The sequence below is a fragment of the Loxodonta africana genome, chromosome 6, assembly GCF_030014295.1.
Source record: "Loxodonta africana isolate mLoxAfr1 chromosome 6, mLoxAfr1.hap2, whole genome shotgun sequence".
In the NCBI taxonomy this organism is placed as follows: domain Eukaryota; kingdom Metazoa; phylum Chordata; class Mammalia; order Proboscidea; family Elephantidae; genus Loxodonta; species Loxodonta africana.
The window spans coordinates 44,655,878-44,675,875 of record NC_087347.1 but is presented as its reverse complement, the minus strand read 5'-3'; the positions used below and the strand labels follow the sequence as shown (position 1 = coordinate 44,675,875).

The following is a 19,998-nucleotide window of genomic DNA, read 5'->3' as shown; positions in this document are numbered from 1 at the left end:
CAATTTCTGACCCAAAGTTGACTTCCATAGGAAATGGGTGCAGTGCCATCTAAGGGTAAGTCAAACCTGTTACCATGAAGTTGATTCTGACTCATGGAAACTCCATGTGTTACAGAGTAGAATTTCTCCACAGGGTTTTCTTGGCTGTAATCTTTACAGAAGCAGATTGCCAGGCCTGTCTCTTCCACAGCACTGCTGGGTGGGTTTGAACCACCAACCGTTCGATTAGTAGTCAAGTGTAAACTATTTGTGCCACCCAGGGACTCGAAGGGTAAGCTACTGACCCCTAAACCACTAAACACTCAGGGGAGATGGATTTCAAAACAACCCTCAGTCACAGAACTACATAAGCTTGGGACTTGCAGATGAATCTAGTGTGTTGTTTTGCAATAAAAACAGAGACATGGGCACGGGTGAAAGGTCTGGTCACATCCCTGCTCTACCTCATATTAACTGTCCAACCTCAGTCCAGCCAACTTCTGTGTCCAGATGCAGAGTGACATACCTGCCTCTCACAAGTGCCTGTGCTTGGACATCACTGGGGAGCACTTGGGCTCATTTTTACCACCTATTCCCCCATCCGAACTCCCTCCCACCTCTTAACGGTAACTCAGCTAAGTCTCCTTGAGCAGCAGTATTCACACCTTAGTCGCATGTTCTCTTGTGTCAGGATCTGTATGGTGTACTTATACTTTTCTTCAGCTTCAGCAAGCTTGGTCTGGAGTGTTTTCTCCAGATTCGTCACTGCAGCTTTCTGAAAGACAGATACATTTTAAGAGCTATATTTTCCAAACCAGAGCCATCTGGGGTGGAGCTTTATGGCAGAGCTGCACAGACACCTGGGTTCCCTCCCCGCAACCTCTATCCCCATTCCAGCCAGGACTCACCTCTTTCTGGAGTTCCATCTGGGTTTGGTAGAGGGTTGTGTTAAGTGATTCTAGGATAACAGCTTGTGCCTGCAATTCTTCCTCTGCAATCTATGTAGGAAGAAATTGTTTAAGCCAACCAGTCAACACACCGTATTAATTCTACCACCCCAGTGTCTTGCCTATCTACACCCTCCTCTTCAGCCTCACCATCACTATCCCAGAGCCAGCCCTCACCAGGGCTTACACGGTTATTACAACAGTGATTCATTAAACAAGTATTTATTAAATACTACTACTATACTAGGCACCAGGGATATTATGGTGAACAAGATGTATATAATTTCTGCTGCTGTGGAGCATACATTTTAGTGAGGTAGATGGTGAAAAATTAAACAATTACAATAATAAATTATGATAGGAGTAATAGAGAAACAAAACAGGGATGAAAATAGATAAAGTATGTCAGGTATGGGCAAGGGTAAGTTTGGAACTTACTTAGATAAGTCAGGGAAGGACTCTCCAAGGAGGTAACATTTACACTGAAAACTAAAGAGTGAAAAGGGGATTGTAGAAATACCCTAAGAAGATAAAGAGCTCAGTGTTTCTGAGGACACGAAGGAACACCAGTGTGGCTGGAATAGACAGAGCAAGCAAAACAGTGGGCTAAGGTGAGGACATACAGAGATGCCAGGTCACAATGAACCTGGGAGGCCTTGCTGACCTAAGACAATGAGGTGCCACTGAACGGTTTTAGGCAGAGAAGTGTCATAATCTGTTTATGTTCAAATAACACTTTCTGTTCTGTGAAGAATGAGTTGGAGGGTGGCAAGAGGGAAAGCAAGGAGACCAAGGAGAAATAATGGCCTAGTGTGAGATAGCAATAGTGTTGGAGAGAAGTGGATGAATTTGGAATATGCTATAGGGAATTGCTGCTACTGATGAACTGATGTGCATGGGGGAGGGGGAGAGAAATCAGTGATGGCTTTTTAGGTTGAGGGTTGAACAATTGGTTGGTGGTAGTATCCCTGGAGAGCTGACAGTTGTGGGAGGTCAGGCTTTCCGGAAAATCAAGGGTGTAGGGTTTGAAACATTAAGTTTGAGGTATCTGTAAGTCACCAGCGGAGCCCTGGTGGAACAGTGGTTAAAGCTCAGATGCTAACCAAAAGGTTGGCAGTTCGAATTCACCAGCTGCTCCTTGGAAACTATATGGGGCAGCTCTACTCTGTTCTGTGTGGTCGCTATGAGTTGGAATTGACTTGATGCCAAGATAGAAATGTCAAATGAGCAAGTGTACACACAGCTTGGAGCTCAGAGGAGAGGGTTAGGCTGTAGGTATCAGTCTTGGGGTTGTTGGCACAGAGACATTTATATCTAAGTAAAAAAAAAACACATAAAACAAACCCGTTGCCATTGAGTCGATTCCGACTCATAGCGACCCTATAGGACAGAGGAGAACTGCCCCAAAGGGTTTCCAAGGAGCAGTTGGTAGATTTGAACTGCCAACCTTTGGTTAGCAGCTGAGCTCTTAACTACTATAGATGAAATCATCGAAGGAGTAAGGGGAGATAAAGAAGAAAAAGGGGGCCTACAACCAAGTGTTAAAGCATTTCAAGATTTACAAGTTAGGTGATGGAGGCAGGCCCAGCAGAGGGGATGGAGAAGGAGTGAACAATGAGGTAACGGAAAAAACAGAAGCCTATGAAAAGCAAGAGCAGTGAGTGTGCCAAGGAAGGAGTGATCAACTGTACCTGATACTAATACTAAAGTCAAGTGAGGTGAGATATCCCTTAAATTTGGCAACTTGGGAGTTACTGGTGATTTTAACAAAAGTAGTTATAATTGTTTTTTTAGTTATAGCAGATGAAGTGGGAACAGAAGCCAGGTTGGGGTGTAAATGGTAAACCGTCTAACAAGTTCTTCTCTCCTCATTTTGCCTTTTCAGACTCTCCTCCACATTGCTGCCAGAGTTCTTTTCCTAAATTATACCATTTCCTCAAAAACCTCCAGTGGCTTCCCACTATTTAGAGAGTAAATCCAGATTCCTTGTGATGATGAACAGATTATTTAAAGCCATGAGTACAGAGTTAATAAAACCTTTTCTTCTCTACAGACAAAGTGGGTGTTGGGTTAATGTTCTGTTCTATTCCCTAGAAACCTATGGTAAAGGTGGGAAAATCTTCTAATACACAGGGTACTGAGTATTCGGAACAATATTACCTCAGTAGTTGAGGAAAAATTATCCCTAGATTATAAACCAAAAATACTCAAACCTGTTGCTATCAAGTTGATTCCGGCTCATAGCAACTCTACAGGACAGAGTAGAACTGCCCCATAGGGTTTCCAAGAAGCAGCTGGTGGATTCAAACCACCAACCTTTTGGTTAGCAGCCAAGCTCTTAACCACTGTGCCACCAGGGCTCCCCCTCAATTATAAAAAAAAAAAATAGAGGCTGCTTTAATTCCACCTAAGGAAGCCTAAAAGCAAGGTTTTTCCTGTTTCTAAGCAACTTAATTGTATCCCAGAACAAAGATCAAGAATATTTAAAGGAATATAAAAATATTCAGCATCTAACAAGGTAAAATTCATAATCTCTGGAATCCAATAAAAAATTACCAGGCATGCAAACAAACAGGAAAATACAACCATAGATGGAGAGAAAAATCAACCAATAGAAAGACCCAGAAATGACACAAATGATAGAGCTAGTAGACAAGCTCATTAAAATAGATAATATAATAAACTGAGTCTAGCTGGCTCCCAAGCCCATTACTTTATCCTATAGAACATCATCTTAGTCTGTTTGCCCTTCCACAAGGAAGCACCATAATTTGTCCCAGAAGAGATTCCTTTGAGGAAATTTATTTCTGAGGCACAGAGTTTCAAGGAGAGGTCTAGAAGCAGAGTTCTGTAAGAGGAAATATTGTATTTTTCAGAGCTCAAAGGGAAGAACCTGGCATTTTACAATTCAAGACCCATTTGTAGCTTGTGCCTTACTAAAAATGCAAGGTGTTCGACACTGAAAATCACACAGTATCCTGCTGTATATTTGTTTAGATCTAGCTCTAAAAGATACCAACGGTTTTGTTTTGTAGACAGTTTTAAAACCCTTTTTGACTTATTAGATTCGGAAAACTCAGCTTTAGGTTTTCCATTTTTTATTGGTTTTGGTAAAATTATCACAGATTCCATTTCACTGAAAGTATATCCTTTCACTGATATAAGATACCAATTCCATAGGAAAAATGGAAAAGCTTACCTCTTTGGACTTTGCCAGCTCTTCTAATTTCAAAGTGTCAAGTTCATGTTGTTTCAAGAGCTCCTGAAAAAATAATATCATTTGGAAAATGTTAGCAATTGCTTCGGAGCCCCTCTGGCTGCCTGAGGCTAACTGTAACAGTTACAGAATCTTGCCTCTGTAATACCTTTGTATCTACCTCCAGTGAACTGTCACGCACCTAAAAGGTCAGAGAGTTGGCTGTATGAACTGTTTGGGGCCCACTTGTTAATACATATTTGGTTATTAATATCCACATGGATGGTAAAATCTTGGTAGAATTTGGTCTGAGACCTGCTTTCATTATAAGCCGGTATCAGTACCAAAGTTGTGGGGAAATGGCTAACAGGGATAGCTAGCCCTCACCCACTTTTATTTAGTAGCTACTCTTGTTTACTAGGAGTTGTGCATCACCACAGCTACAGTCAAGGATGAGAGAACATTCAGTGACCGGAATTTTGGCTGAAGAGGAAATTTCAGGTTCTGTATAAGTTAGGTTGCTGTTAGCTGTTGTAGAGTTGGCCCTCACCTCATGGTGACCACATGCATAATGAGATTGGACAGTGATGATCCACAGGATTTTCAATAGCTGATTTTTCAGAAGTAGATTGCCAGGACTTTCTTTCTAGTCCATCTTTACCTGGAAATTCTACTGAAACCCGTTCAGCATCATAGTGACCTGCAGGCCTCCAGTGACAGACGGGTAGTGGCTGTGCATGAGGTGCATCGGCTGGGAATCAAACCTGGATCTCCTGCATGAAAAGGGAGAATTCTACCACTGAACTGCCAATGCCTCTGAAAGAAGTCCCTGGGTGGCGTAAGCAGTTAATGCGTTCAGCTGCCAACCTAAAGGGTGGAGGTTGGAGTCCACCCAGAGATGCCTTGGAAGAAAGGCCTGGCAATCTACTTCTGAAAAAGCAGCCACTGAAAACTCTATGAAGCACAGTCCTACTCTGACACACATGGGGTCGCCATGAGTTGGAATCGACTCAGTGGCAACTGATCTTACTGGTATATGTTTAGTATTCTGCTATTTCCTGTTCATTACAATTTTCATTCCAATAACACCGTGGTAAGACTGTCCAGCTAAAGGACAGCATGACTGCCGGTCTATTTGTATATATTTTCAGGAAAGCTGGGAGACACAATATGCCAATAAAGAAAATAATATTGCCTACTTATTGAGGCACGCCTGGGGACTCTGATGTACGCCTAGACTACCCACTCAACCATCAATCTGCTTTGGGCTGAGTTACCTCCTTTTCTTGATTGAAACTCTCAAAGACAACACTGTAGGATTGATTTAATTTCCTCTTTTCTTCTTCTGACTCTAACTCCAACTTTTTTGTTATCCTATGCTCTGTAAGGGTGAGAGGAAAGTACATACATGTACACATGGGAAAAAGCAAGTGCAGAGAGAAACCCAGAATATATAAAAAGTAATTTCAGACAAGGTCAAATTCAAGGTCCTTTCAGCTCAGTGTTTGGCCTCTGACACTCACCTGGATATGCTTGAGAGCAACATGATCATGGTGGTTGTCCTCAATTCCGTTAGCTGTATGGCTTTGGTTCAAACATCTCTGGTTTTTTTGGTGTAGTTTATTTTGTATCTGCTGCTTATTCTTTTGTCCATTCCCTCTGCTAAAGTGATCACTATGTTTCTTGGATATCCTATTTTAAAACAGAGCTCTTGGCTAATATAACTTTTCTAATAATAAAATTCATTTTGTATTCAGCACTGAGTTTCAACTGTTTTTCTGGGCAGGGAAATCTGCCAGCAGAGTCCAAGTGCTAAGCAGAAGGAAGGAGGAGTGAGGGGCAAACATGAATCTCTTCTTTAGGGTTGTGCTTCTGGGAATGGCTAGGGAGGCTCTGTGCTGACACCTTAAGAAAGGACTGAGCTACATTATAAGCAGCTAAAGTCTGGTCTTTCAAAACTGGTTGTAACAACTCAGACTTTGACACGTGATGAATGTAGTATAAGTAGTTGGACGTCTTGGTGATGGTGTGGGTTACGCTGCACCAGGATCCTAGGTAAAGCCTAAGACATGAGCAGCTCCCACATTTCGTTCCCCAGCTTTGCATTCCCCAGGGTCTTCATGCTACCTTCTGACAGTTCTGGATCCCCACCGCGACGAAATGGCCTTAAGGATTCACTTTCCCAGGGAGTATCTACATTTAAATGAGCAATTTGTTAAAACAAATTAAATCTGTGATGTGAATGGGGTTGGGGCAGAATACGGAATAGGTTTGTACATAGAGGCCCCACTCTCACCTCAACCAATCTTCCTGGTCAGGGAGCAGAATCTCTATACATTCCTCTCTCCTTTTTCCATTTATGAAGCTCATTGTTAAGTGTTAGAAATAATAAAATATATATCAAACATGGCTCCCTTTGGAGGGATGTGGCAGTATAGAGGCTCTCCGTGTAAAGGATTTTATCCCCCCACCCCTCTCAAACAATGGAATATTTAAAATTCGAATTCAGAAACTCCTTCAACTTTGGGGTCACCTATACCCAGATAGCAAGCCTACATGCCTACCAATGTCCCCACACTTGTTTCAGCCCATGAGGGAAAACTTGGAACCAGTGAGTTTGAGAAGGTGCTAGCTTAGACTCTCAGCTGAACTCCGTAAAAGACCCCACTCTTGTTGTCACTTTGCTTTCTTGAAATCTCCAGGCACCTTCCATCCAGGAGTCCAGCCTTATGGCCCCACTACCCTCAGTTAATCCAAGGCCATTTTCCTCAAGATGAGGCCAAGCATAACAGCAGGTTTTGATGCACCTATCAGCAAAAGCCAAAATTATACTCACTTTGCTGTAGCAGGATCTTTTCCCGCTCTATCTTTTCATCCTTTTCCCATTCTGCCTTCCGCTTTGACCACTTATCTTCCATTTCATCAGAAATGCTGTCCTGTGGAGGCACAAAGATGCCATGAAGGAAAAAAACCTAATAAAAGACTCCTGGAGAGGAGTCTGCACTGTACACTGGCCCAAGACATAACACCATACCCTTTCTAACTTCCCTCTTTGGGACCCTCATGGGTGACTTGTGGGAAGAATGTATGGGATTTTCCCCACTGCAACTGGGCTTCCTTTGAAGACAGGTAGGGTTCTCCATGTTGAAGAACCACATGTCAGCTCCCCCTGAATTGAATCACTCATCCAAGCACGCAGAGAAGCAAGGATAATGCCTAGTAGCTAATTTGAATATTTAGAAAACAATGGGATGTTTTTCAGAGTGTCCATTTTTCCTCAGCAAATCTAACTGCCTTTGTGGTTGAGGTTAAATCCGCTTAAGCCAATGCTAGTTTTGTTGGTTGGTCCAGACTTCATAAGCACAGACCCTAGAAGGATGGGAGGCCCAGGATCTGGGTGTCAGTAAGTTCCAAGGACCCTGAACCCCCTTCCTTTCCAGTTTTGCAGCAGAACTCACACCAGACTCGGGGCTCTCATGCTCACTTTTAATTGATTGTGGCCATTTATATGGGCTCCCTCTTTCATCATTTTTAAGACTGGTGGGCAGCTCATTGCTCCAATGCCACTGAGATCAAACTCTCTAGAGAGGCACAGATTGAAGCAAGCACAGAGCATACCCAGGACACTGAAGCAGCTTAACTGGTCATAAGCCTGACACTTTTCTTAGGCTGTGCTCTGGGATGCTTTCCTTGACAGTATAAAAGTGGACCTTGAAATATGAGTTTTGGACACAACCTCAAAACTGAACCTGAGTGATAAACAAAACTTTGGAGGTGGTGTAGGGGCTTAAGCTTGTTTACTCCTTTGATAGGGTGATTAACTGGACTTGCTTGCCTGAGACTTATAGATTTCCCGAGACGATGGACTTGTAACTTGTAACCAGGCAAGTCCTGGGCAAACCAGGACGAGTTGGCCACCCTACTTAACAGTTAAATGAATAGGAGCTTGATCCTCAGCCCTTCCCCTGCCCACTCCCACTGCCCCTAGGACGAAATCATGTCCTGTTGCCCTGGGTCCCCACCAACTTTGCTAAAATTAAATGAATGGATTACACTCTGAGATGGCTGGAGAGCACTCCCACACCCTCCTTGTGACGGTGCACAAGTGATGCAGCCTTTTGGGATGGCAATTTGGCCAAATGTATAAAGGCCTTAAAAATGTTCACTCCTTTTGATGCAGTCTAATTCTACAGTCAAAAAGTTACATATTCAAAGATGTTCAAAGCAATATTATCTGTTACTACAAACAGCTGGAAACAACTCAAATGGCCAACAGTAGGGGAATGGTTAAGCATCCAAAGATGTTTCCATTAGGATAATATCTAGTCACTAAAAAGGAGAACCAAGTTTATTAGTTGTTACCAGGGGCGGGAGGGAGGGAGAAAAGGGGAGTTATTGCTTAGACAGCACTGAGCTTCTGTTAAAGGTGATTAAAAATTTTTGGAAACAGACTGAGGTAATGGTTGCACAACGTAATGAACGTAACAAACGTCACTGAATCGTACATGTAAAAATGTTGAAATGTCAAATGGTTATATATATATATATATATATATATATATATATATCTGGAAACCCTGGTGGCATAGTAGTTAAGTGCTATGGCTGCTAACCAAAGGGTCGGCAGTTCAAATCTGCCAGGGGCTCCTTGGAAACTCTATGGGGCAGTTCTACTCTGTCCTATAGGGTTGCTATGAGTCAGAATCAACTCGACGGCACTGGGTTGGGTCTGTCAGTTTGTCGTACTGTGGGGGCTTGCGTGTTGCTGTGATGCTGGAAGCCATGCCACCGGTATTCAGATACCAGCAGGGTCACCCATGGAGGACAGGTTTCAGCTGAGCTTCCAGACTAAGACAGACTAGGAAGAAGGACCCAGCAGTCTACTTCTGAAAAGCATTAGCCAGTGAAAACCTTATGAATAGCAGCAGAACATTGTCTGATATAGTGCTGGAAGGTGAGCCCCCCAGGTTGGAAGGCACTCAAAAGATGACTGGGGAAGAGCTGCCTCCTCAAAGTAGAGTTGACCGTAATGATGTGGATGGAGTAAAGTTTTGGGACCTTCATTTGCTGATGTGGCACGACTCAAAATGAGAAGAAACAGCTGCAAACATCCATTAATAATCAGAACCTGGAATGTACGAATTATGAAGCTAGGAAAATTGGAAATTGTCAAAAATGAAATGGAACGCATACACGTTGAAATCCTAGGCATTAGTGAGCTGAAGTGGACTGGTATTGGCCATTTTGAATCGGACAATCATATATAGTCTACTATGCTGGGAATGACAACTTGAAGAGGACTGGTGCTGCATTCTTCGTCAAAAAGAACATTTCAAGATATATCCTGAAGTACAACGCTGTCAGTGATAGGATAATATCCATACGCAGACCAGTTAATATGACTATTATTCAAATTTATGCACCAACCACTAGGGCCAAAGATGAAGAAATAGAAGATTTTTATCAGCTGCTGCAGTCTGAAATTGATCGAACATGCAATCAAGATGCATTGATAAGTACTGGCGATTGGAATGCAAAAGTTGGAAACAAAGAAGAAGGATCAGTAGTTGGAAAATATGACCTCGGTGGTAGAAACAATGCCAGAGATCGAATGATAGAATTTTGCAAGACCAACGACTTCTTCATTGTAAATACCTTCTTTCACCAACATAAATGGTGACTATACACATGGACCTCACCAGATGGAACACACAGAAATCAAATTGACTACATCTGTGGAAAGAGACGATGGAAAACCTCAATATCATCAGTCAGAACAAGGCCAGGGGCTGACTGTAGAGCAGACCATCAATTGCTCATATGCAAGTTCAAGCTGAAACTGAAGAAAATCTGAGCAAGTCCACGAGAGCCAAAATATGACATTGAGTATATCCCACCTGAATTTAGAGACCATCTCAAGAATAGATTTGATGCATTGAACACTAGTGACTGAAGACCAGATGAGTTGTGGATTGACATCAAGGCCATCATCCATGAAGAAAATGAGAGATCACTGAGAAGACAGGAAAGAAAGAAAAGACCAAGATGGATGTCAGAGGAGACTCTTAAGCTTGCTCTTGAGTGTTGAGCAGCTAAAGCAAAAGGAAGAATTGATGAAGTAAAAGAACTGAACAGAAGATTTCAAAGGGCCTCTCGAGAAGACAAAGTAAAGTATTATAACGACATGTGCAAAGAGCTGGAGATGGAAAACCAAAGGGAAGAACACGCTCGGCATTTCTCAAGCTGAAAGAACTGAAGAAAAAATTCATGCCTCAAGTTGCAATAGTGAAGGATTCTATGGGGAAAATATTAAACAATGCAGGAAGTATCAAAAGAAGATGGAAGGAATACACAGAGTCATTATACCAAAAAGAATTGGTCGATATTCAAGCATTTCAAGAGGTGGCATATGATCGGGAACTGATGGTACTGAAGGAAGAAGTCCAAGCTGCTCTGAAGGCATTGGCAAAAAACAAGGTTCCAGGAATTGATGGAATATCAATTGAGATGTTTCAACAAACAGATGCAGTGCTGGAGGTGCTCACTCGTCTATGCCAAGAAATCTGGAAGACAGCTTCCTGGCCAACTGACTGGAAGAGGTCCATATTTATGTGTATTCCCAAGAAAGGTGATCCAACTGAATGTGGAAATTATAGAACAATATCACTAATATCACACATAAGCAAAATTTTGCCGAAGATCATTCAAAAACAGCTGCACCAGTATAACCATAGGGAACTGCCAGAAATTCAGGCTGGTTTCAGAAGAGGACGCAGAACCAGGGATATCACTGCTGATATCAGATGGATCCTGGCTGAAAGCAGAGACTACCAGAAGGATGTTCACCTGTGTTTTAGTGATTATGCAAAGGCATTCGACTGTGTGGATCATAACAAACTGTGGATAACACTGCGAAGAATGGGAATTCCAGAACACTTAATTGTGCTCTTGAGGAACCTTTACATAGATCAAGAGGCAGTTGTTCGGACAGAACAAGGGGATGCTGATTGGTTTAAAGTCAGGAAAGGTGTGCATCAGGGTTGTATTCTTTCACAATACCTATTTAATCTGTATACTGAACAAATAATCCGAGAAGCTGGAGTATATGAAGAAGAATGGGGCAACAGGATTGGAGGAAGACTCATTAACAACCTGCGTTACGCAGATGACACAACCTTGCTTCCTGAAAGTGAAGAGGACTTGAAGAACTTACTAATGAAGATCAAAGACCACAGCCTTCAGTATGGATTGCACCTCAACATAAAGAAAACAAAAATCCTCACAACTGGGCCAATGAGAAACATCATGATAAACGGAGAAAACATTGAAGTTGTCAAGGATTTCATTTTACTTGGCTCCACCATCAACAGCCATGGAAGCAGCAGTCAAGAAATCAAAAGATGCATTGCATTGGGCAAATCTGCTGCAAAGGACCTCTTCAAGGTGTTGAGGAGCAAAGATGTCACCCTGAGGACTAGGGTGTGGCTGACCCAAGCCATGGTATTTTCAATCACATCATATGCATGTGAAAGCTGGACAATGAATAAGGAAGACCGAAGAAGAGTTGACGCCTTTGAATTGTGGTGTTGGTGAAGAATATTGAATATACCATGGACTGCCAAAAGAACAAACAAATCTGTCTTGGAAGAAGTGTGGCCAGAATGCTCCTTAGAGGCAAGGATGGTGAGACTGCGTCTTACATACTTTGGGTGTGTTGTCAGGAGGGATCAGTCCCTGGAGAAGGACATCATGCTTGGCAGAGTACAGTCAGTGGAAAAGAGGAAGACCCTCAACGAAGTGGATTGACACAGTGGCTGCAACGATGAGCTCAAGCATAACAACGACTGTAAGGATGGCGCAGGACTGGGCAATGTTTCATTCTGTTGTGCATAGGGTCACTGTAAGTTGGAACTGATTCAACGGCACCTAACAACCTAACAACAACATATATATATATACCCAAATACATACATACATATATAGATATGTTTGTGTTTGTGTACATATATATATATACACATACATACGTATACATACACACACACGAACCCTCCCAAAACCATTGTCATCAAGCCAATTTCAACTCATAGTGGCCCTATAGGACAGAGTAGAACTTCCCCACAGGGTTTTGAGGGTGTAATCTTTATGGAAGACTGCCACATCTTTCTTCCCTGGAGCAGCTGGTGGATTTGAATCACTGACCACCACTAGGGCTCCTTCTATATATATAAAAGTGCTTATGATTATGAAAACAATACATGTTCCCTTTAGTAAACTGGAAAATTGGCAAAATATAAATAAGATAGTACCTTTAAAAAAATTAATACATATGCATTTACCACAAAAAAAAGGAAGAAATAATATGTAGTCATTAAAAAGGAGGGGAAATTTTCTGATATGCCAGATGAATAAGGATATAAAAGTACACATAGAATATATGGAATATGATCTCAGCTACAGTTTTTAAAAAGTACAAATATTAACAATGGTTGTCTTTTGGGTGGGTCTTTTTTTGCTGTTGTTATTGTTGGTGGTTTTTGAACTTCCATTAAAAAAAAAAAACAACAACAATGAGTAGGTATTACTGTCGTAACCATATTTTTCAGTAGGCCTCCTTAGGGTCTGGGTGACTGACTTATCCTGCTGGGAAGCCATCACAGTCCGAATTTCACACTTCTTCCAGGGTGCAGCTGGCACAAGTTAGGTCCAAGGAAGCTGGGTATCTGAGTGAGAGCTCTACATTCACTCCAAGGTCATCAGACAGCATTGAGCCTTGCTCCTCTTACTCTCACAGTCTACCAGGGAGCACTGCATCTCACCTGATACATATGAAAACTCACCTGATACATATGAAACATATTCTTCAAATATTTGTATTCCTTTCCCATCTCCTCTGGACAAAAGGAGAACAACAGGGTCATCAGTATTCCTCTGATATGCACATTTTTAAATTCAAGTGTGAGATCCCTTGCACACTTTCCCCACCTCAAACTCATCTCCTAGACAGTGAGACCTTGGTAGGCCTCAGCAATCACCAAGGAAGCTTATTAGAAAAGCAGATGCCTGGGCCCCATCCCCAAGCCTACTGAATCAGGATCTCAGAATAAGGCCCAGCATCTGCTGATAATACGCCTCCCAGCAAATCGGATACACCCCAAGTTTGAGAACCAGCCCCCATGGGTAAACCTACACCTGTGGGAGATGAGGGGAGCAAATCCCTGTAGCCTTCATCTGCATCCCTTTTTTTAAATAACATTTCCTAGTTTACACTGATTATGAAAACAATACATGCTCTCTTTAGAAAATTGGAAAATCAGCAAATTATAAATAATATCTTTCTAAAATTTAAGGCAAATAAAGGGAGTTTACAGAATCTCTCCTCCTTCCTGTGGTAATTAGTCTATGAACCCTTAATTTTGCAGGATTACACACTCTGCCCTTCCCAAAGGTGGCAAAAATACTGGGATAAATGGCCAGCACAACTCTGATGCATTAAAAGGTGATAAAATCGGTGCGTCAGATGGAATTTAATGACATACCATCATTTTATAGGTGAGGATACTTGTCGAATTGTAATAGTATTACCTTAAATTTGAAGAACTATAAAACATACTTTAAAAAATGATTTCACATTCTTATCACTCTGTTAAGGGCAGGTATTATTGTCCTCAATTCCCAGATGGGGAAACTGAGACTCAAGGAGATTAAGGTACTTGCTCAGATCCCAAGACTTGGTCCAAGCCTGTCCATCTCCCAGGCATAGGAAGAGCATAGCTAGAGTGGTTTTCCCTTCTTTCCATTTCATTTTCAGCCTCTCCTTCCCACTAAGCTTTAGCAGGAAACACTGAAAGCCTGGCACCAGCCCATCCTCCACCATGGCAGCCCCTATCACAGGAGCCCTCTGTCTAGACCTGCATGGGCTGCCTCTCATCCTTCCACCCATTTATGCTCCGAAGGCCCCCCGACGTACCCAGCTTCTGCTGGGCAGCCAACCTCTCTGCCTTCAAGGTTGCTTTGTAGTTTTGCTCCAGTTCACTGAGCTCTGCTGCATGAGCCTCTTTGAGCTCCCTGTGGAATACCCAGAAAGCGAAAATAATCAGCGAAAAGAAGTTCACTCACTCTCTCCCACCCCTCCTCCCTCTCACAGGAAGTTGGGCAGGCTGTGGGGCCTCACTTCCTGAAACACCATCTAAGAGTATCTCCCCAGAGGCGTGAGAGGATCCCTGTTTTTCACAAACAAGTATTTTGAATAGAGCTGGTGGGGGCCACAGACACCCCGCCCTCCAGCAGGCAGCATGGTTTTCGCTTACTGCTAGCTGGGGAATCCGTGGGCAATCTTAGCCCCAAGGAGAATTTTAGAGTCCAAGATATATCCAGCCTACATTTCAGGAGGCAGGTGCTGGCGGTTTTCAAATTGAGTGTGAAAATAAAAGGCTATTACTCCCTCCTTCCACCAGGATTTCTGGTGCCCAGCAGGTAGCTTGGAAGGGGAAGTTGAGATTTTCCTCACCCAGACAGAAAACACAACTCCTTTATTTTCCCCTTGGTTTGTCCTTCCTTCTCTGGCTCCTGCCCCTGAAGCAGCTTCTTCCCATTTTGCCCCAGGCCTGACCTCACAGCCAGGGAGAATAAAGGTGGGAGGAGGAGGAAAAGGGGGGCAGTGCTTAGAATAAGTGTTGTTTACCACAAAAAGCCCATGGAGAACAAAAAATGACCCTTCTCTGCAACCAACAATGACAAAAAAAAAAAAAAGAGAGAGAGAGAGATCAGAAGGAAATAAAATAATTGGATGAGAAAATGCAAAAGTAGAAATAATCTCTGTGCTGTACATACTTTAGTGCCTCTCCAAAGACACATGCCTCATGTGGCCCACCTCTGGCCACTCCAGACCCCAGTTAGCACTATCTGGAGTTCCAGTGAACTGAAATCTTGCAAAGGATGCAGAAGCCTAGGGCCTTCAATGCACAAGGGCTTGTGCCAGAAAGCATACCTGTTCTTACTTTCAAAGTTCTGCTGCATCTCAGCACACCGGATTTCCATTTCATTGGAGAGCTGGAGACAAGGCCTCACATTAACAACACAGGAGTGAAGAGCTTTGCTCCAACCTGCATCTACTAAGAAACCTCCCCATTCACACACCCCATTCCCCACACCTTTCCCATTTGTGTTCTCCAGTGACCAGAGAGCCCATTACTACGGAAGTAATGGAACAGTTCTTGCCTTGTCCTATGTTCTTTTGTACTTGATCAGTTCATAATGTTGGTGCAGAGAAACCACCTCTTTCACTAAGTTTCCTGGTAGGCCTGGTCTCCTCTGCTAGGCTGTAATCTCTTTGTAAGGCTGTGGCCTTTGGATTCTTGAGAAGGTAATTAAATTGAACAATTATTTGTTAGGCAAAGGGTTTTGCCTAGAAGACCCAAAGATAACTAAGACTCAGACCCCGCCTTCATTGAACTTAAAATCCAGTGTTAATAAGTCCTTGTTCTGTTGCTGTTGTTAGGTGCCGTCGAATGGGTTCCAACTTATAGAGACCCTACAGGACAGAGCAGAACTGCCCCCTAGTGTTTCCAATGAGTGGCCGGTGGATTTAAACTACCGACCTTTTGTTTAGCAGCCAAGCTCTTAACCACTATGCCACTAGGTCTCAGTCATGTCCTAGCAAGCAGAATTTGCTCACTTGCTGGTGATCCTCCATTCCAACATATCAAAAACGTCTGGCCAGTATCCCAGGAAGAATGGACATATCAAAACCAGTAAGTGGTCACAGCTAAAGCAAGGGTTCAGGGTTTGTCCTTGTGCCTCCTCCCTTGTGCTGGGGAGGGTTGTACCATCGAGGAGCCAGGGATTGCCTGTCACAATCAAGTGATTAGCCCCAGCAGCTCCAACAGGGATGCCACAGTGGCAGCCAGCATACCTCTCTTCCACAGGGTCACACAGCTAAATGGTGTGGGCTCACAGGTGGGAGAATTTTAAGGCTCATGATACAGGGTCCCTCCATGGAAATAGTCTCTAAATATGTCTTCAGCACAGCCTGGGCTTAATGGGTCAAAAGATGCATCTTGCCCAATGGCCCACCATTGATGAGCTGAGTGAGTTTATGCAAATTATTTAACTTCCCTGAGCCTCAGTTTCCTTGTCTACAGAATGGAGGCCATAAACCTTGCAGTGTTTTAATATAAATAGGATAATGAAACAGTGGTGGGAGAGGCCCAGCTTGAGTCAAGCTGGGTCATCCTAGAATTCAGATATGTTTGGGGCATATCGGAGGGTGGCAGGTAGGCCTGTAGGGTGTCTGTCTGTCTAAGCACTGGGAAGTAGACACTTACAAGTGAGTTTCAATAACGATGGGCCAATGCATGGTTGGAAGATGTTTCTGAGAATAGCTTTGGTCTGTTGCTCCAGCCCAGCCAACCAACTACTCCTGCCTGAGGTAGGGAAGAAGGGACCATGATAAGACAGTGAAATCTAAAGGAGAAGTGTCACTAAACCCCCCGAAAAAACACAAGAGTGCAAATTGCCATCTGCAGATTCTCAAGTGCAGGCATTAGCAGCTTCAACAGCAAAAGAAAGTGGGCACTGGAGGATCCTGGTACTTTCAGAGAGACGCTGGAAGCACTGACTATATTGGTGCCGTTAATGAGAGGCTCAGCAACCTCAGAAGCTTAATCTACCACAAAGGCCATAACAGGCCAGACAGGAAATGACAGGTGCCCCTAATGTGGGGGGGAAAGTGTCACTGAACACATAGGCGGTACCTAGAGAACTTCCAGAAATAATTGAGTTAGACCTTGGAGAGAGACTTGAACTCTTGCAATTATGGGTGGGATGGAGTCAGGGAAATACTACTGGGTGACCATGGTCCTATCTTCAGCTTGCTGTCACCTGGGCAACATGGCTCACATGAGAACATGCTTGGCATCTTGCCTAGCATATAGCAGGTGATCTGAAAATATTATTTTACCCCTACCCACAGAGATGTTGGCTAACTGAAGGGTCACTCACCAATTTTTGGGCAGACTGGTGGTCTCTGTTCATTTGCTCAATTATTGCTGTCAGCTCTGAGATCTGCTCTTCTAGGTCAGAAATGATATTAGTCCTGTGGGACAAGTGATTCTTCTCTCATCCACAGAACTTACTACTCCATGCAGCCAGGGCCCTGAGAGTGATGGCCCTGGCCTGATGAAAGCACATACACCACCGTCATTATGGCCGTTGGGGTGGAGGGGTGGAATGGTGGTCCAGCAGAAGGAAATGGCGGTAGGGCGGGGTGGGTTGTGCTCTCTTGAATAGCAGGGAGATAGGAGAAGGCCAGAAATTTATTACAGTTTGGCCTTGACTTTTAGTAATAATTGAAATGAAGTTTGGAGGACTGGGAAGAGAGGGTAGGGGAACAGAATTAAATTGAACTGCAGGTGAGTCTAAAAGGGGATTTAAGAGAGTGGCTTTAAGAACAGAAAATGGTGTTCCGTGTTTCTGAGTCTAGGGCCTCCATGATACCTGTAGGTTATGGAGCTCTATTTGGCTGAGCCAGAGTAGACAGGGTGGCAGGCAGTGATTATGTGCAGTGGACCTGAGAGAGGTCCTCAATTCACAAGACTTTGACCCTTTTGGCCAATCATTCACCATGTCTAACTGGGCACAGAGAGAATGTGGGGTGAGAAAACAAGAGACAGGATACAAGAGCAGAGGGTTCTAAGGGATAAGAAAGAAGAAAAGGTACAAGAAAGTTGAATAATAGGGAACTCCTGTCTTTTGGCCGTGACCTTCAGTATCAACAACACTCACAAGCATGGGCTATTTCTTATGCCTTATTTTGCCACAAGTGGTGACAACTTTCTTAGAAGACCAAGAAACGGTTGTGATGCTGCCTTGTCTGTGGGCAATGACGCATTCCCCTCCTGCAGAAGGTTGTGGGGAAGCAGGGGAAAGAAAACAGGCCAAATGCTCCTCCACTGGATGAGAAGAAGGAGCTCAGGTCTGGCTTCTCTGGGCCAGGCCAGATCAGGGCAACTCCAGGGTCTGGCCTCACACACGAGTGGGTTTTTGGGTCCTTCAGCCTCATCCCCAATCTGAAGCCCTTTTCAGCAGAAAACACTGCTAACGGATAGGTTGTATCCTTTCTATACACTACAAAACAAAAAACAAAAACCAACCCACTTGTCATTGAGTCAATTTCGACTCATGGCAACTCCAAGTGTGTCAGGGTAGAACTGTGCTCTACCGGAGTTTTCAATGGCTGATTTTTTGGAAGTATGTAAAATGCCAGGCCTTTCTTCCCAGGTACCTCTGGGTTGACTGAAACCTCTGACCTTTCAGTTAGCAGCTGAGCATATAAGCTGTTGCACCTCCCAGGGATTCCATAACTAACAGGTAATAAATTCTTAATAAATTTTATGTGTATTTGTGTTTCCTGTTGGTGGTGGTCTTATAGGTTTCTGTCTTGAAAGATAATTCTCATAGCAAGCAAAAGCCAGGAGGAAGAGCCACCAGTGGGAAAGCCACTGCAGTAGTGCAGGTGAGATGCCTGAACTAAGGCAGGATAGTAAGGAAGGAGATATGAATGAGGGATTTAGGAGATGTAATTAAACAGACGTGGTGACGGATCTGATACGGTATTGGAAGATTAGAGAGTGGGTGGGGCTTGCATGACAGAGAGGATGGCGGGTGCTTAACCAGGATGGAGTCAGTCTAGAACTGTCTATGCTGCATCTCCCAGAGGCATCAACTGAGTGGTATTTTTGGACATAATGAAAAAGAGGTGCATATTCGGGACTCGCAGAAACCCTAGGCTTATGTTTAATTCACACCCTCCAAATTCAGGCTGCTTTTTAATGAATATTTTCTCTCTTACCCCAGGGAAGAACTGCTCTCCTTAGTATGAATGACACTACACCCAATCATTTTCTGGGTCGGCTGTCTGATCTGGTCTTCATTTGCCCCTTGCATCCACTGACTAATGGGACCAGAGCAGACAGGTGGGTGTGGAGGCGAGCAGGCATCAAGAAACAGGGTGAGGTGTGAAGTGAGCTTGCAGAGCCTTTAGAGCAGGGACCTGTGACCTGGGCATGGATGTCAGTGTTTGTTGGAGAGGGCAGGCAGAGCCAGGTAGGGGTTAGCTTTTAGGAGCTGGATGTTGGACCAATGACATTACCTGGAAGTTTCTACTTTCTTCATGCTCTCTGATTCTGACTGCTTTTTTCTGTCGAACATCTCATCCCCCAAGGTGACAGAAATCTGCTCCCTATTCCGAACGAGGCGATAGCCAGGTGACACATTTATCACTTCCTAGGCACCAAGGTGAAACGTAAAATAATAAGACAGACGTGAAGCGCCAAGATTCCTCCAGACCTACTGTTGTCCTCCTCGCATCTTACAAACAGAGGCTTGAGATGAGACTCCAGGGCCCACGTCCCCTTCCATGCTCTTCCCCAGTTACTGCTTATCCTGTATCTTCAGCACAGATTTTTCTCCTGAGACCTATTTCCAATATTCAGCTGGCTCCTAGATGTCCCACTCAGCTATCCTATAGGACTTCAAGCTCAAAATGTGCAAAACCAAATCTTCAGCATCCTACTCCACACTCTGCCCCTCAACCTTGCACCTTGTTCTGAGTTCTTCATCATAGCCAGAGGCCAGGAGGCAGCTGGGCATGAGGGAAACCACTCAGTTGTGGGAATCAGAGAGTCCAGAGTTTGAATCCAGCCTTTGCCACCTAATAGTTAATCAACATCACTGTGCCTCAGTTTCCTCATAGGACAAAGGTATTCTTTCTTCCCCAGCACACTGTGGTTCCCAAGTACAGCAGAAGGTTTCCTGCATCTGAACATGAGCTGTACCGTGGCCTGGATTCATTGTTACCATCTGGTTTCCCTGGGT

General features: G+C 43.7%; 1 protein-coding gene across 1 annotated transcript in view; it reads right to left on the bottom strand.

The window, feature by feature from the left end:
- FLACC1 (flagellum associated containing coiled-coil domains 1) overlaps positions 1-19,998 on the bottom strand; it is a 32,493-nt gene that overhangs the window by 2,827 nt on the left and 9,668 nt on the right. Inside the window, exons 4-13 of the mRNA XM_064286814.1 lie at positions 19,274-19,407; positions 17,125-17,218; positions 15,113-15,174; positions 14,093-14,190; positions 12,963-13,015; positions 6,959-7,058; positions 5,400-5,503; positions 4,126-4,188; positions 888-977; positions 645-754 (exon numbers count right to left, since the gene is read on the bottom strand). Coding sequence (XP_064142884.1) covers positions 645-754; positions 888-977; positions 4,126-4,188; positions 5,400-5,503; positions 6,959-7,058; positions 12,963-13,015; positions 14,093-14,190; positions 15,113-15,174; positions 17,125-17,218; positions 19,274-19,407 — 908 coding nt within the window. The remainder of the gene's footprint in view (positions 1-644; positions 755-887; positions 978-4,125; positions 4,189-5,399; positions 5,504-6,958; positions 7,059-12,962; positions 13,016-14,092; positions 14,191-15,112; positions 15,175-17,124; positions 17,219-19,273; positions 19,408-19,998) is intronic.